A 16,879-nucleotide genomic window follows, 5' to 3' on the forward strand; every position below is an offset into this window, starting at 1 on the left:
ATTACATGTCAGGACAAAAAACATTTTTAGATTAAGAATCTAGTGATAATAACGATAATTATAATCATCTAGATAATAACGTATTGCAGTAGAGTAATGTCAAATAAAATAATATTAGGAACATCCTAAAAAGTAACAGAGGCCGACTAGATTTTTTCCTAAAAAAATTACAGCCCACTAGATTCTTTATCAGAAAATGTTTTTTGTCCTGACATGTAATGCTTTACATTTTATTTTTTAATTTCAAATCGGTGAGTTTTATCAAAAAAATACAAGAGATAAAAAAGTTTCTAAACAGACTAAACTATCCAAATTAATTTTTTTGCATGTGTTTGATAAGATTTTTCCTTAAATTTCGTTAACAAGAATGATAGGGGTAGTTTATTTCAACCCCTTCCACTCATTTTAAAAAAGTGAAAAAAATACCAGAAAGTGTGTTTCCATAACAGTAATGCTTCCATAAAATTTGATTAGTCTATCTCTTTTCGTTTTCAAGATAAAAAATAAAAACACTATTTTTCCGCCATCTTTGTACTGCAATATCTCCCTAATGGTTGACTTTTGACCCAACGTTTATGAAGCAAACTACCCTTATTTTGAACAAGGAATCACCCCCTGAAGTTTTTCGCATTTGTTTTGAAACACCCTGTATAATAAAAAATAATAGTTACTTACGTAAGAAATTAATGGCAAGTCCCAAGCGGCAGCTACTAAAGCTTCAGGGTAACAAGTGTCATCTGGCCCAATAAAAGCGATAGCACCGTTATCTCTCATTTCTGTCATAATTCTTATAGCCTGAGTTGACGATGACCTACTTGTCGGGAAACCTGAGGTGGACGGGATTCCTATATTACCAGCCACATAATTTAGCTTCTTTCCGGGAAGTAAACCTGGAAAAGATTTGAATCGTTTATTATTAAAAGGGCATATTGTCCACACTTGGTCAAAAATTACATTTTCCTTGCAAACATTACTTTAGGCCAAAACGCATTTATTCTTGAAATGTCATAATTCCCTCTTTGCTCAATACGATTCTATAGTCGATGGAAATTATTGTTTATTTTTAAATTGGCATATGTTCCGGACTTGTGCCCTTTTAAAAACAAATACGTCCGACGCGTTCCCACTTTCCTGGATAATAATGATATTATTCTTGATTTTAATAAATGGTGGCCTAAGTATTTCAAAAATTTGCATTACCCGCGGAACTTCAGCCCAAAGAAAAACGTAGCTGGTTCAAAATCAATGATTATTACTATTTTTAGATGTCCGATGGAGTCCTCATAGCTTCGAACACTATTAAAGGTCTAATAAGAAACACGCTTATCCTTACTCACCCTGATATACGTCTTATAGATCTTGCTGTAAAAAGGGAATTTTCTGGATTGAATCAGTGAAAAGGAAATTAATGACACTAGGAAAGTACTCCGTTATATTCCAGAAGAATATAAGAATTTCTTCGATACTATTATCGCCCGGCCGACTCCGACAAGGTCTCCTGACTCGGATAGTGAAAACTAACGTATCGTTTTATAAGGGTATTTCACTTCCTTATTGAAAATTCTCTGTGAATTTATTTTTGGTACCCCCTTTTTAGTTTTAATACGATTTTTTCTGTGAATGTTTTAGTTTGTTTCCCTTTGCAAAAATGCAGATTTTAATAAAAAGGATGCTTGAAACACATTTTTTTTTCATAGTGCTTTTACGTTTGTTATTAAAAGGGCAAAAATCCCTTTAAATAATAAACGATTCAGTTGCAAATTTAATTTTCTGTAACATAAAATTAAATTAACTCTTCATAAACTCCAATAATTGTCACTCGATAATAAATCGACTGAATAAATACGTCCTTATTTCTTGATTGAAAAATTAATTTGATTTTCAATATAACCTTCTTCTAAATTATACTTCAAACAAACAGAAATTCTACTGTTAAGTAATGTACTGATTGATAAACAACTGAAATTAGGTACAACATTATTTTAATCCATGATAAAATTATAATAAAGTTTTGTTGTATAGAGAATTAGGATTAATAATAATATATATATTATATTATATTAAACAAACGCTCAATGGAACGAAATGTGCTGGGAGTAACCAAGAGAGACAGTAAAAGAATAAAGTGGATACGACAAAAGACCCAGGTAATATATGTCATCCACAGAGATTCCTCAAATAGCAATGGACAGGACACCTGGCAACAAGAACATGATATGAGGAAGTTAGCAGGGATAACTTGGGCCCGTATAGCCAACAATAGATAACAGTGGACAACTACAAAGAGAGTACATCATAATTGGAAATGGTTGAATAAGCTGAGAATGATGATATTAAATATTTTTATCCACAAAAAGTAATTTTACCAAACCAAATAAGATAAAAGGGAACATACAAAATATACAAAATGAATTCAGTCCAGGCAGCGGTAGGTTGAGCATCGCTCGACCCCCTCCCTCCGGGTTTGCAGTACAGTCGCCCAAATTAGTTTTGTACCCAAGGGCAGTTTTAGTAAATTGGCCAGCTGTAACGCCGTCATGGCAGACCAAAATGGATGTGCAATCCGACGAGGACTCCCATTCCGGCGTGGTGATGTCGAAATCCACCAACAAAGTAATAAGTTCGCTGCAGCAAGCAGTTGAAATACTAATCAAGGAGAACCAAACTATGAAAGACCAATACAACTCATTAATGAAGGTGTATAAAACGATGCAAAGTTCTTATAGTGAGATTATGGAGAAAACCGAGCAGCGGTCAGCAGCCGACGCAGCCCCCGTCGGGAACCAGGCACTGGACGCTGAGGCAGCTGAAGTGCAGTCTACGCAACCAGATGATTCCGACAATATCACCGAGTCAGCGGGAAGGAAGAGGGGGAAAAGATCCAAAAGGAACCCCCGCAAACAGGATAAAAATGAGGATTTTCCACCGCTACCGACGAGCCAAGCACAGGTAAAAGCAGCAGCACCCAGCTCTGCCCCTCCTACGCAACAACAGGCAGTTCCAGCCGCCTGCATCACTCCAGATACAGAGCAGGCACCTGTAAACAAAGCTAAAGGTAAAGTCCCACCTGTTGTTTTTGAGGGACAGGAGTAAATATTCCATAGTATTAAAGTTTTTTAAAACTAAGAATATTATGGCAATGGCTGCTGATAAAAAAGAGGGTATTATAATATACCCAAACTCCGCGGAGGAATACAGGAACATCTCTATATTTATGGACAGCAACAATATACCATACCACACGTTCTGTCGTTCTGTACCTAAGGAAGAGAGCCACATCTAAAATCTAAAAGACATCCTAAGCCTAACAGTTAACATTTCTACAAAGAAGGCGAACGGCGTCTCGCCACAATGCTACAACTACCAGTTGTACGGGCACACTGCCAAGAGGTGTAGCGCAGCACCTGTCTCCTTCAAATGCGCGGGACTGCACAGCTCCAGGTCCTGCGGAAACCAATCCGCCGCTGCGGCAAAATGCTACAACTGCTCCGGGCCACATGCAGCCAGTTTTTCGTGGTGCTCCATGCGCCCAGTGAAAAGAACTCCCGCACCACAACCACAGTTGAAGAAGCCAATTCCCCCGCCCACGTCCGTATGGGACACATAAAACATGAGCTAGGCGCCACCTAAGGATATCACGGCAGTTATGATGAATGAGAAAATGATGGCCGCCATCACCGCATGTATCCCGCCAATTAATGGTTAGGCCATCAGCAATAAAAATTGCCTCCTGGAACCCCAATTTAGCCATAAGCCACAAAATTAGCACTCACGCATGGAAGCCAGCAGGACCTCAACAAACGCGGTCAGGTGACCAGCCCGTAAGGACAACGGCGTCTCAGGACATCAGTCATCAGATCTCTGGGATGTCGCCCCGCAAGGATAGAGGTGTAAAAGCCCCAGGATCAACACCGAACGAAGACGATGCGATGATAATAGGATATGCAAAATAAATCTAAAATTAAAAAATAAAGAGTTCATAGAAATATCTACAGTGTATGTTTTAATAAATATGTACCATCTCTCGTGGGGAGATTCTCTCGCAAAAATAAGATTAATTTATCAACATAGGTCCGATTCTGTTTTTTTTTCGTAGCTATGGGGGGTTAAATGTTCAACTTTTTTTGATTTGTTATAATTTTCTTTCAAGTGCGTTTAGTGATTTGAATAAAATTATGGGGGAGGAGGGTAAAAGTTACTATAAGTACGATGTATTTTAATGCGGGGGATGAGGGTAAAAGTTACTATAAGTACGATATATTTTAATGCTAATAATGTGTCGACATATTCACCAGAGACGTGCATATTGGTTATCACTGGATAAGTGATATAAGAATGTCTATAAAAATATGTGCGCTACTGACTTTATTTTATTAGCCAAATTGTGTAGATTTTTAAGTAAGTATGCATTGATTTCTTATCAAAAAATATGAAAAAATTTCCTATAACCATGTGTGCGGAAATGCATAATTTTAAAGTTACAGGATATTAAAACTTTAAAAAATAGGCCTTTTCTAATTCTCTTAAATACGCATATTTTTGGGGAATTTACTGTAGATAGCACTGTACATCAGTGTTAAACATTTTAATTAAATTTAAAAACAAATAACATTAAATAAATAATTTGTTAATTTTATTTTTATTAGGTATAATTTTATTAATTGTGATTAATAAAATTGCGTTTATCTCATCGAGAAGGTCGAAATGGACAAAATATCAAGATACAACTTTTAAACGGCATTAAATGTACTATACACTTTTGCTAATAAGAGGAAGAAAAGTCAGTTATGCATATGTTTTTTTTAGAAAAATGTTCCAGTGCAAACCCATATGCACGTCCATGGTGAATATGTCGACACTTTTTTGTATTAAAATATGTAGCACTCATAGTAACTTTCACCCTCCAAATTTAATTCGAATCATTAAAAACGTTTGGAAAAAAACTATAATAAATGAAGACTTTAACCTCCTGTAGCTACAAAAAAAGACAGATTCGGACTCATATTGATATGAAAAATAAATCTTATTTTTACATGAGGACTAACCACGAGAGATTACATATGTTTTTTGAAACACCCTGTATAAACAGAAAATCCACAAAAGTAAAAATTATTTAATAAATATCCTCTAATGAGGGAATAAAGACACAGTATCCTCACAATCTTGTATAAAATTATTATTTTTTATACAAGATTGTGAGGATATTGTGTGTTTATTCCCTAATTAAGAGGATATTCATTAATATGAACTCACACTGTGTCAATGGACATTTGTTACAAAATATTTATTAAAATAATCCTTAAAAATTAAATTAAAAATTAAATGTTGTACAGCATTGGCTATACCAGGGCGCATATACTGGTGGAGTAAGGGGAGTACCTAATTATCTCCCCAAGGAATACATTTCCGTTTTAAATAATATTAAATGTGAAATAAAATAAAATTGTCAAAAAAATTAATAACACCAATCAAAATAGAAAATCCAGGCCAATCCAAGTGTATTTTTTCCACAGTCACAACAGATGACTTTCAGGGAAAATTTAATTTAAATTTTGTATATTAATTTAACATTGGTACCACCCCTCTGTATAGATAGACCATCTATCAAAACTCACCCACAACCCATACACTGCATACTCTGGTACATGAAGCACAAGACAGGGGAATTATGGAGACACACTACGCATATCACTTGGCCACTACATTCCTCTTGTAAGCATAAAGATAGAGAGAAAGAGACTACCCCTCCCAGATTCAATCTTTAGATGCGCCAGTAGGTTGTACTACTGTCAACACTGTAGGGTAAAACAAATGTAATAGAAGACTATGACCAAATTTTTACTAGAGAAAACGAAGTTTGATAAATAATAGGATTATATAGAATAATTTGAATTAGAAAGTAGAATTTTGACAAATAAGAAACTTGGTGTTATAAAAATAATTTCGATATCAATATGCACTTTAATACAGGGTTGTTCACCACATACGACACGGAGTATTGTAGCTAAACGATTAGATTTTTACAAATTGTAAGTTTTGGGTTCATTCATGGATTATTAGAGCTACAATTTAAAAATATTTTTACAAGATACAGAGTGTCCCAACTAAGTAAAAAATATTATAGTTGTATTTTTTTAAATGGAACTCCCTGTATATTATTCTATTTTTAGATTCTACGATTAAAATAAAGGTAAATTTGATTAACGTTCATCATACTTAAACCTTACCGTTTTTGAAATATTTTCAATTTTATGAAATTGCAGTAAAAATTTTAAGGCTTCATTTCTCCAAGGGTATCAAAGTTTTTAATACTAAATATTTACTGAAGATTATTTATTGACCAGATATTGTGTTGCAATAATAAAAAAATTACTACCTTATACAGAGTGTCCAAAAATGTATATTAAATAATCTCTAGCTTCAAACGGCAATAGCGTGTTTAATTTAAATGGAACACCCTATATATTTTGCGTGAATCAGATGCACAATGTAATTGTCTATCAAATTGTTTTATACCATTTTTTATCTATCTCTTCAAGTTTTCGTAGAAAATGCATTTTCTTATAATTTAGACCTCATTTATCACTATACCCATGGAATATTGACATTTTAGATTATTTTTAAAGATGTAACAAATTTTCCAAGAGTACAGATACTAATATTGTCGATATAGCTCGCTTATTTCATAAAAATAAATTAAAAAAACTGTTAAAATATTTTTGTTAAAAAGGACCAATTAATATGATCCCAGTATTCAGCCTACATTAATTGACTGTTTATGTTGATTAATAATAATTGCTCCAAATACTAAAAAACTGTATTTTGTGTGTGTATTAGACAGTGTGGTAAAAAGTATCGCCTTATAAATTTTATTTCATTTTTTGACGAATGCTGATTTATAAAAACAGAGACGTTTATTTTCATAATTTATTATTATATTGATTTCTGAGCCAAATCCACATTTATTTAGAATACTTTATTAATTAAAACAATTAAAAGTATGTAATTAACTAATTTTTGGTTGGAAATAATGGTGGTATATTTAATTCGTATACTTTTTTATAAAGATTTAAATAGTTTTTTTGGTATACCAATAGGCTTGCAAAAAAAATATGTTGCAAAAAAAAAATCTGAAATGTCAATATTCCATGGGTATAGTGATAAATGAGGTCTAAATTATAAGAAAATGCATTTTCTACGAAAACTTGCAGAGATAGGTAAAAAATGGTATAATAAAATTTGATAGACAATTAAATTGTGCATATGATTGCCGTTTAAAGCTAGTAATTATTTAATATAAATTTTTGGACACTCTGTATAAGGTAGTAAAATTTTTATTATTGCAACACAATATCTGATCAACAAATAATCTTCAGTAAATATTTAGTATTAAAAACTTTGATACCCTTGGAGAAATGAAGCCTTAAAATTTTTACTGCAATTTATTAAAATTGAAAATATTTCAAAAACGGTAAGGTTTAAGTGTGATAAACCTTAATCAAATTTACCTTTATTTCAATCGTAGAATCCAAAAATAGAATAATATACAGAGTGTTCCGTTTAAAAAAATACAACTATAATATTTTTTACTTATTTGGGACACTCTGTATCTTGTAAAAATATTTTTAAATTGTAGCTCTAATAGTCCTTCAACGAACCCAAAACTTACAATTTGTAAAAATCTAATCGTTTAGCTACAATACTCCGTGTCGTATGTGGTGAACAACCCTGTATAAAATAATATTGTTTTTATTGTGGAGAAGAACTCTATGAGTATTAAAATTATGCAAAATATTTTAAGAATTGGATTAATTAAGGAATAAAACTATTTGAAAATGTTGTTAGTTATGGATCATCATCATAATCAACCAGCCTGAATTGTCCACTGCCAGACTCCTCAAATCTTTCTACCCTTCTAGGTCCTTGGATCCAGTTTCCTCTATATCTCTTTAAGTCATCTGACCATATTATTGGAGGTCTGATTCTGCTTCTCAGAGCATCCTGTCTTGACCGCCATTCTAGTATTAGCTTCTGCCAATATGCCCAGCCCAGTTCTATTTCAGTTTTTTAAGCAGATATACGGGGTGAGTTTCCTACAATGTTCTCTATGGGTATATCGGAAACTACTGGAGATAGAGAATCTGTTAAATGGGAAAAGAATTGCAGCTTTTTGGGATCATTAATATGCGCCTTTCAGATTTTTGAAAAAGTTTATGGCTTACTAGATATTTAAAAAAAAATTTGGCTATTTTAAAAATTGTCCCTAATTCCATTATATTCTATTTGAGATAAAAAGTTTTCAGATAAAAGTTGTAGATAATCACATCCCTTGTGCTCTCCGATATTTTTTAAAGCCTGTCATTTTTGACATATGACACAAACATGTTTTTTTAAATGGAAACCACAGTTGGCCATGAATTCATAAAAAGCGTCATTTTTAAAGCTTTTCAGCGAAATAAGCTATAATAATATGTTTTTTTCAAAAAATTACTGAGTTATAGCCAATTCTTATCTTTCTTGACTAATTTCACTTAGTTAGCCATGGAAACAAGTTCAATCGTCGTTGCTCTCAGAAATGTGAAACTGTCACATGCAATGTAAATGCTTTGTAAATTAAAATAAACAAAAATTGTACATATGAATTTTTCAAATGAAGAAAAGCGTGTAGGATTATTGGTTCAACTTTTCTTGGCCATACAGTTCCGAGGATACGTTGACCGGTGAACGTTACTTACGTTTTTTAGAGAACGGTTTTCAAGACATGTTAGAAAAGTTAAATTTATATTATATTATAATACTCGCGCATTAATAGAGTAGTACCAACATGACTTTCATTATGTTATGTCCCTCCCAAAAAAAATGTTAAAAATTATTTATATCATAAGTATGTATACTCAGGGATAGAAAGAGGTGGACAAATTGCATGGGCCTCCTCCGATCACCTGACCTATCCATTTTATTTTTTTTATGCGGTATGGTTAACAACAAGGTTTACAAAAGAACTTAGGAATTAAGACAAGCACTCGATGAGGCGGTAAAGGAGAAGTTTAATTAAGTCAACCGGTCGTTCTGTGAGAACAACTAGAAATTCTTGGTCATCAAAGAGATTGGTCATTAGTTATGTTTTTGAATAATTTATGCGTAGTCCACTTTGATCTGACACCCGTTTAAGTGTTTCCATCATATTTTGTGCTTCGTGTATTTTATATGTAACTAGCGTGTACCAGCGACTTCGTTCGCGTCGAATTAATCATTTGTAATGGTGATGATAAAGCAAAGCAAGAATTTCCATTAACATACAAACTGGATAAAATTTTCTCACATTTATGTCAGCATGAGAAAAAACAATATGGCGATATTATTATATAACTTGGTAATATTTGAGGGGTAGTTTCATCTCGTTCGAATTTGACTCGAAAAATCCGTTTGCCAAAAATAAGCTTTTTACGTCAATCAGTTTAAGCAGAATCGTGGTTAAGAAATTACCCAACTTTTTAGAACATCCTGTATGATTTTTTAAAAATTTTCAAAATATGTAAAAAAAGCAAATAAATTATGCTTGTCCAAGCGTTTTCCCGAAAGACTAACCGTTTTTTAAATAACAAATATTGTAATATTTGAGGGGCGTTTTCACCCTCTTGGAATTTGAGATTCGAGAAACCCCTCCTTATCGAACCTCTACACCCCACAGTCAAATCGTTTACCAAAAATCAGCTTTAAACGTCAAGCAGTTTAAGCAGAATCGTGATTACTCAATGGTCATATTTTATGAAACACCCTGTATAAATTTATAAAAAATCTTAAAATATGTAAAACAACAAAATAAAATATACGCGTTTAAGAGTTTTTCCGAAAAACTCACCGGTTTTTAAATAAAAAATATTTTAATATTTGAGGGATTAGTTTCACCCCCTTAGAATTCGAGTTTCGAAAAATCCCTTCTTATCGAACCTCTACACCCTAAAGTCAATCTGTTTTCCAAAAATCAGCTTTTTACGTCAAGGGCTTTAAGCAGGATCGTGATTAATCAATGACCAGATTTTTCGAAACACCCTGTATACATTTTTAAAAAATCTTAAAATATGTAAAAAAACAAAATAAAATATACGTGTTTAAGCGTTTTTTCGGAAACTTGACCGTTTTTTAAATAAAAAATATTGTAATATTGAAGGGGTGGTTTCACCGTCTTGGAACTGGAATTTCGAAAAATCTTTTCTTATTGAATCTGTTGGATTCTATCCCTTCCTCCCATCCTTTACCCGAAAAACCTTAGTGGGTACGTAGCAGTAGTCGAATACGAGAGAGTGACAAGATCGGCCGAGTACACAGTGTACACCTCCAAGCGCGCGCTATCCTCAAGTGTTTTATAAGCAAAATAACAAGTACGAGTCCAGAACAGGAATAAAGGTGAGTGCCCACATATTTTCTCTCTCAAAGTTCCTCGATATTTTCTCACTCTCAAATATTTATTCCTGGAAGTACATGGTTTTTGTGACGCTAGTGAAAAAGGCTATTGTGCAGTAATTTATTTTAGGATAATTCTTCCAGATAACTCTGTAAAAACAAATTTTGTCTGCGCTAAAGGCAAAGTAGCTCCACTCAAAAAAATCTCAATTCCAAGACTGGAACTCTGTGCAGCCTTACTTCTGACCAGGTTAATTGATTTCGTTAGAACTTCTCTTTCTAATAAACTTATTAATGTTAGTACGATTGCATGGTCCGACTCGATGGTTGTTTTGCATTGGCTTAAAAGTGAACCATATAAGTGGAACACCTTTGTAAGCAATCGAGTTTCCCAAATTCAAGAGAAATTACCTCCTTCTTGTTGGCGTCATGTAGTCTCCAAAGACAACCCCGCTGATCCAGGTTCTCGTGGTCTTCAACCTAGCGAGTTACTCGACAATGCCTTATGGTGGGCGGGACCTCCATGGCTAAGCCAACCGGAATCTTATTGGCCGCAATCAATTTTACTTTCCCTGAAATTGAAGAAGAACAACGAAAAGTTATATTGACATGTACTTCACAGCCCTCATTGTTTGATACTCTCTTTGAAAAGTTCTCTTCTTTCTCTAAAATTATAAATATTGTCACGTTTTGCAGACGCTTTCTCTATAATACTCGACATTCTAAATCTCGTAAAACCTCTCCTCTCTCGAAATTTGAAATAAATGAAACTCTAGAATGTATTATTAAATGTGTTCAATCACAATATTATGCTAGGGAAATTCTCTTAATAAATAATTGCAAATCTCTACCTAAATACTTAAGAAAATTGACCCCCTTTATCGACACCAATGGAATTCTTAGAGTTGGTGGTCGCTTGCGCAATGCTTCTCTAAATTTCTCTCAAAAACATCCCGCACTCTTACCCAATAATCATAAATTTACTACTCTACTCATAGAATATACTCATAAACTCTATTTGCATCCCGGTCCCCAAACTCTTCACTATATTCTCGCTCAACAATACTGGATTGTTTCTGCTAGAAAAACAATTCGTAGTGTTCTCTTTAAATGTCCTCAATGCTTTCGCGCTAATCCAGTAATGCCTCAGCCTCCTATTATGGGAGATATTCCTGCTGTAAGACTTTCTCAAGTAAAACCTTTCTCTGAAGTTGGATGCGACTATGGTGGTCCATTCTCTTTATTAAGATATCGTGCACGAGGTGCTAAGTCCTGTAAAGCCTATATTTGCTTATTTGTGTGCATGGCCACAAAGCTTTGCACTTAGAACTGGTTTCCGACCTTTCCTCCGAGACTTTTCTGGGTGCAATGCGTCGATTCATTTCTCGTAGAGGTCGCTGCAATCATATTTATTCCGATTGTGGAACGAACTTTGTCGGAGCTTCTAGAGAACTGATTAATATGCTAAAATCCGCCGCTGAGCAAGAACAAATTTCCTGGCACTTCAATCCTCCAAGCGCGCCTCATTTTGGTGGCCTGTGGGAAGCAAGAATAAAGTCTGTAAAAACTCACATTAAAAGGGTCATTGGTGACCAATTGCTCACGTATGAGGAATTTTATACGCTACTGGTTCAAATAGAAGCAGTGCTTAATTCTCGTCCATTGTGTCCACAAAGCTCTGATCCTAATGATTTGTCAGTTCTTACTCCAGGACATTTTTTAACCCTAGAGCCGTTAAACGCCCCTCCGAAAGATGATCTTTCCGGGATAAAATTAAATCATCTCTCTCGCTGGCAGTTGATATCACGCTTGCACCAAAGCTTTTGGAGCCGATGGTCTAAAGAATACCTTCAAACACTTTTACAAAGAGCTAAATGGAATGACTCTACTATTCCAATAGAAATAAACTCGGTTGTTTTAATAAAGGATGATAATCTTATTCCGCTCAAATGGAGCATTGGAAGAGTCTTAGAGATTCACCCGGGCCATGATCGTGTTACACGCGTGGTTACTTTAAAAACAGCAAAAGGCATTCTTAAAAGACCAGTGACAAAGATATGCCCACTGCCTTACTGCAAATCTCATAATTAAAATTTACTCTCTAAAAAAAACATAATCGCAAAAAAAAACATAATCTCATTATAAACATAATTAACATCTCTTATTCAATTACTTTTCTCTACTCTATAACAAATGTAAACTCTCTTAATATTTAATTAAATTACACTCATGCATTAACCCCAATAATGCATTTTTCTAAATTTCCTCTAAATTTAACTCCATAAATTTCACTCTTACTTTCTTTTAAACATAACGCATTTTTTCACTTTTTTTTATTTTACTTTACTATTCTCAAACGAAAATGGAAAATATTTCATTTTGGTGGGCGGTATGTTGGATTCTATCCCTTCCTCCCATCCTTTACCCGAAAAACCTTAGTGGGTACGTAGCAGTAGTCGAATACGAGAGAGTGACAAGATCGGCCGAGTACACAGTGTACACCTCCAAGCGCGCGCTATCCTCAAGTGTTTTATAAGCAAAATAACAAGTACGAGTCCAGAACGGGAATAAAGGTGAGTGCCCACAGTCCTGATACATTAACTCACCCTAATGAACTGAGCCCCTTAATTCTCGCCCGTAACAGAATCTCTACACCCTAGAATCAACCTGTATGCCAAAATTGAGTTTCTTACGTTTAGTGGTTTAGCAGGATCGTGATTAATCAGTATGTCAGTCACTTAAGGATTTTATAGTATATTAGTATAGATGTGAGAACAACTAGAAATTCTTGGTCATCAAAAAGATTGGTCATTAGTTATGTTTTTGAATAATTTATGCGTAGTCCACTTTGATCTGACACCCGTTTAAGTGTTTCTAGCATATTTTGTGCTTCGTGTATGTATATGTAATCAGAACTAGGTCATTGGCAAAACTTAGTTTAATATTAATACCCACTTCCTCCCAGTTTAGTCTTTTACATATAATATATGAACAGTTTGGAAGAAATGGTATCGCCTCCTCTTTTAATACCGAATTTGTTTGTTGATACGGAATTAGTTCAAATCTTTGTTATTTTAAATTCAAGATAGGAAAACATACGGAAATAAATATTTTTTTTGCTCTCCCTGTGTAATATCCACTCAGTTGGTTTAGACCGTCAGTTGGAATATACCGACTTTCGTTAATTTGTAATCCAAATTTCAATTTTATAATGTTCAATTCATGATTTTATTAATGCTTATTCACGATCATGTTTGTGTCAATTTTACAAATGGTTTATTTATTATCTCAAAAACTATTAGAGATTGGTATAGGTTAGTATAATAGAAAAATTATCAGATGTGAAATTAGTTTCCAAAAATAATCCAAATTTTGAAAAACAATTCTATGCCATAAACGTGCCATCGCCGTGAATCACCCTATATATTTTAAAGAGCTAGTATACGATATTCGGCTAGGGCCTTGAATAATTTGTGTTGATCGATAGAGTCGAATACCTTACCGTGGTCGACAAATATTAAAATGAGGGGTTTATTATACTCAACGCATTTTTCTATTAGGGCCTTCACTACCAATATATGGTCATTTGTGCGGAAGTTCGATCAAAACCAGCCTGCTCTTTTGGTTGATATTGTTCTAGTTAAAGAATTATTAAAATAGTTGGTGAGATTAGTTTTGTCCCCTTAATAGTATTATATTGGCATTATCCCCATTCTGATGGCGTTCTTCCTTCAACCAGACATTTGTTGCATAATATTTGCAATGCCTTCAGAACCTTCCTTTTCTTTAATGGCTTCAGTAGCTATACTATCCTCATCGCAAGACCTATTGTTGTTTATAAAGTTTAATGACGCTGATATTTCATCTAAAGTAATTTCTGGGACTTCTTCTGAGTCCTGATTCATCACAGTTAGTATTGTGGTATACGAGTTTTTAAGGTTTGGGTTGTCTTATAGCTGCTGGTATAAATTTTCCGTAACACGTATAATATATGTTCTCTTTTATACGTTATCTGTCCTTCGGCATTTTGAAATTTATCTGTACCCTTCCTATGCTTGCCTCTTTTTTAAACGCTTTTAATCATTCATTTCTCTCAATGAATTGAGTTATTTTTTTGGTATTTTGGGTTCTGATGTCTTTTCTTATCTCTTTAGATATCTTTTATTAAGTTTCCTGTAATTATCTAAGTGTTTGTTCGTCATAATTATACGATACTATTATTCAGATCTTTAGTGTTTTGGGTTAGTTTGTGTTACCCTGATTATCTTTTTCGGACAATTTTCTTTAATAATTTCACTTAAAGAATTCACTCTTCAAAATGTGCTATACGTAATGAACGCTTTAAGAGTCTATTATGCTGTACTGTTCGGGTCGCTCTCAGGGATCGGGTAAAGCGGGTGTGCGGCCCGAAGGCAATATATATTATATTTCAGAAACCTGCCTAAGTCCGATCCTGTCACGTTAAGCCACACCTAAAATTCCAACCACACATGCTTTGATTAAGGTTTGCAGAGCTTCAACATTTGCCAGAAAATAGCGAGCAATTTGTTACAAAACCATAAAAATTATATATCACTATAATCACAAAAGTTCAATGTATTTCCGTATTGTCACGGAATTTTATATTATGGCTATATTTTCGAGAAAATTTGGTCCAAACATGAGGTATATTGTGTTGATGTTTGACCATCCAAATCTTAAAAATACAGAAGTCATCTAAAAATGTGCCACAATACGGATATAGTATAATCCTTTATCTTTAATTTCGTTCTACATTTGTGTAAAACTCCGCCTGCGCGATCACTGGGTGGATTGAGAAGCTCAGTGGTCGTGTTGCCGGTCCTAAGCCCGGAAAAAGGAGGAATGTTGTCGGGCTAGGTTAGCTCCCTACCCGATGTAAAAAAGAACCACGGCTCATAGAACCGACACTCTGCCTCGGAAAACGACTGATTTATTGATGATGACCCACGCAAGAAATAGGATAACGGCCTGGAAAAAGAAATGTATACTGCGCTTTGCCACCTGGAACATAAAATCATTTAACAACAAAGATCAAGAAACCCTAAAAGAACTTAAAGATAATAAAATCGATATATGTGCCCTACAGGAGACGAAAAAGAAAGGTAAAGGTCAATTACAATACGATGACTATCTAGTGATCTACAGCGGAGTTGAAAAACAAACAAGGGCAAAAGAAGGAGTAGCAATCGCAGTAGCAAGAAAGTACCAATCAAACATACGGCACTGCAGTTATGTATCCTCGCGAATCTTGGTCGTAAGAATGGAAACAGGAGATCAAAAACTAAATATAGTGTCAGTTTACTCACCTGAAGACAATAAACCAAAACAAGAAAGGGAGTCATTCTACGATCAACTCCAAAATACAATTCAATCATTGCCAAGCGATCAACATATATTAATTCTTGGAGATTTCAATGCCCGCATCGGAAATCAAATAATCCCTGGAATCAAGCAGAGGTTTAATGAAAATGTACTGAACGACAATGGAGAACTTATGATCGACTTATGCACATTCAATGAACTACGTATTAACAACACATTCTACGACCATAAAGAGCAACACAAATTCACATTTAGCAATACTAGAGGCCACAGATCTACAATTGACTATATTGTTACAAACAGATATATACATCCACTTCAAATATTAGATATCAGGACGTTGAACTCAGCCGATGTAGGAAGCGATCACAGTCTGTTACTTGCAAAAATCAAATTAAAATTTAAACCTCATAAGAAACTAGGACAAGCAACTCAAGAAGTTAAGATAAACATCGAATCGCTATGGGGCTTGTCGATTAAACAACTATATGAGAAAAGACTGACAGAGAAGATCCAGGTAAACCCAATAAAAGCAGAGGATAGCATAAATACCTCCTGGGAGAAACTAAAGAACAACATCAAAGAAGCCGCATATGAAGCTTTAGGCACCCGGTCTATAAAAAGAAATAATAGCACCAAAATAAATAAAACTCCGTGGTTCCGTCCAGAAATTAAAGAAAAATGTAGAGAGAAAAAAATAGCATACCTCAACTACAGAACAGCAAATCGATCTAGGCGATGCTCGGGACAGAACTAACAACACAACCAGTCCCACATCCCAAACCATCGGGATGTCGCTTCCCACAACCACCAGGGAAGGCGGTCAAGAGGAGCCTGCGACACCTCATAACGCATCAGGGCCCAAGATAAATAATTCTGGCAACCCGAAGGCTCCGTTAGAATCGGAATCAGCATCGTCTCAGACAGAACAACATAACCAACATCAATCACACGGACGCACTTGCGATAACTGCAGAGCAATATTCCCATCTATTGCTCTATTAAAAACACATATGCTAACAAGATCTTGTGGAGACCGCAGCAAATGTAAATATTGCGGAAAAACATATGATTCATTCAAGAAGGTGAAACAACATGAACGAAGAAGCCATCCCGCGGAATGTGAGAACGA

The 16,879-nt window shown here is 34.5% G+C and overlaps 2 protein-coding genes across 2 annotated transcripts; both read left to right on the plus strand.

The window, feature by feature from the left end:
* The first annotated feature begins 11,772 nt into the window (after positions 1-11,772).
* On the plus strand, positions 11,773-12,495 carry LOC115874905. The gene has a single exon (XM_030890204.1). It carries the CDS (start codon positions 11,773-11,775, stop codon positions 12,493-12,495), a length of 723 nt encoding a protein of 240 aa, XP_030746064.1.
* A 2,869-nt stretch (positions 12,496-15,364) lies between these two features.
* On the plus strand, positions 15,365-16,504 carry LOC115874906 (craniofacial development protein 2-like). Its single transcript, XM_030890205.1, has one exon. The coding sequence runs from the start codon at positions 15,365-15,367 to the stop codon at positions 16,502-16,504; it is 1,140 nt and encodes a 379-aa protein (XP_030746065.1).
* Positions 16,505-16,879: the final 375 nt, after the last annotated feature.

Source organism: Sitophilus oryzae, unplaced genomic scaffold (assembly GCF_002938485.1).
Source record: "Sitophilus oryzae breed Bouriz unplaced genomic scaffold, Soryzae_2.0 scaffold_1307_pilon_pilon, whole genome shotgun sequence".
NCBI lineage: Eukaryota > Metazoa > Arthropoda > Insecta > Coleoptera > Curculionidae > Sitophilus > Sitophilus oryzae.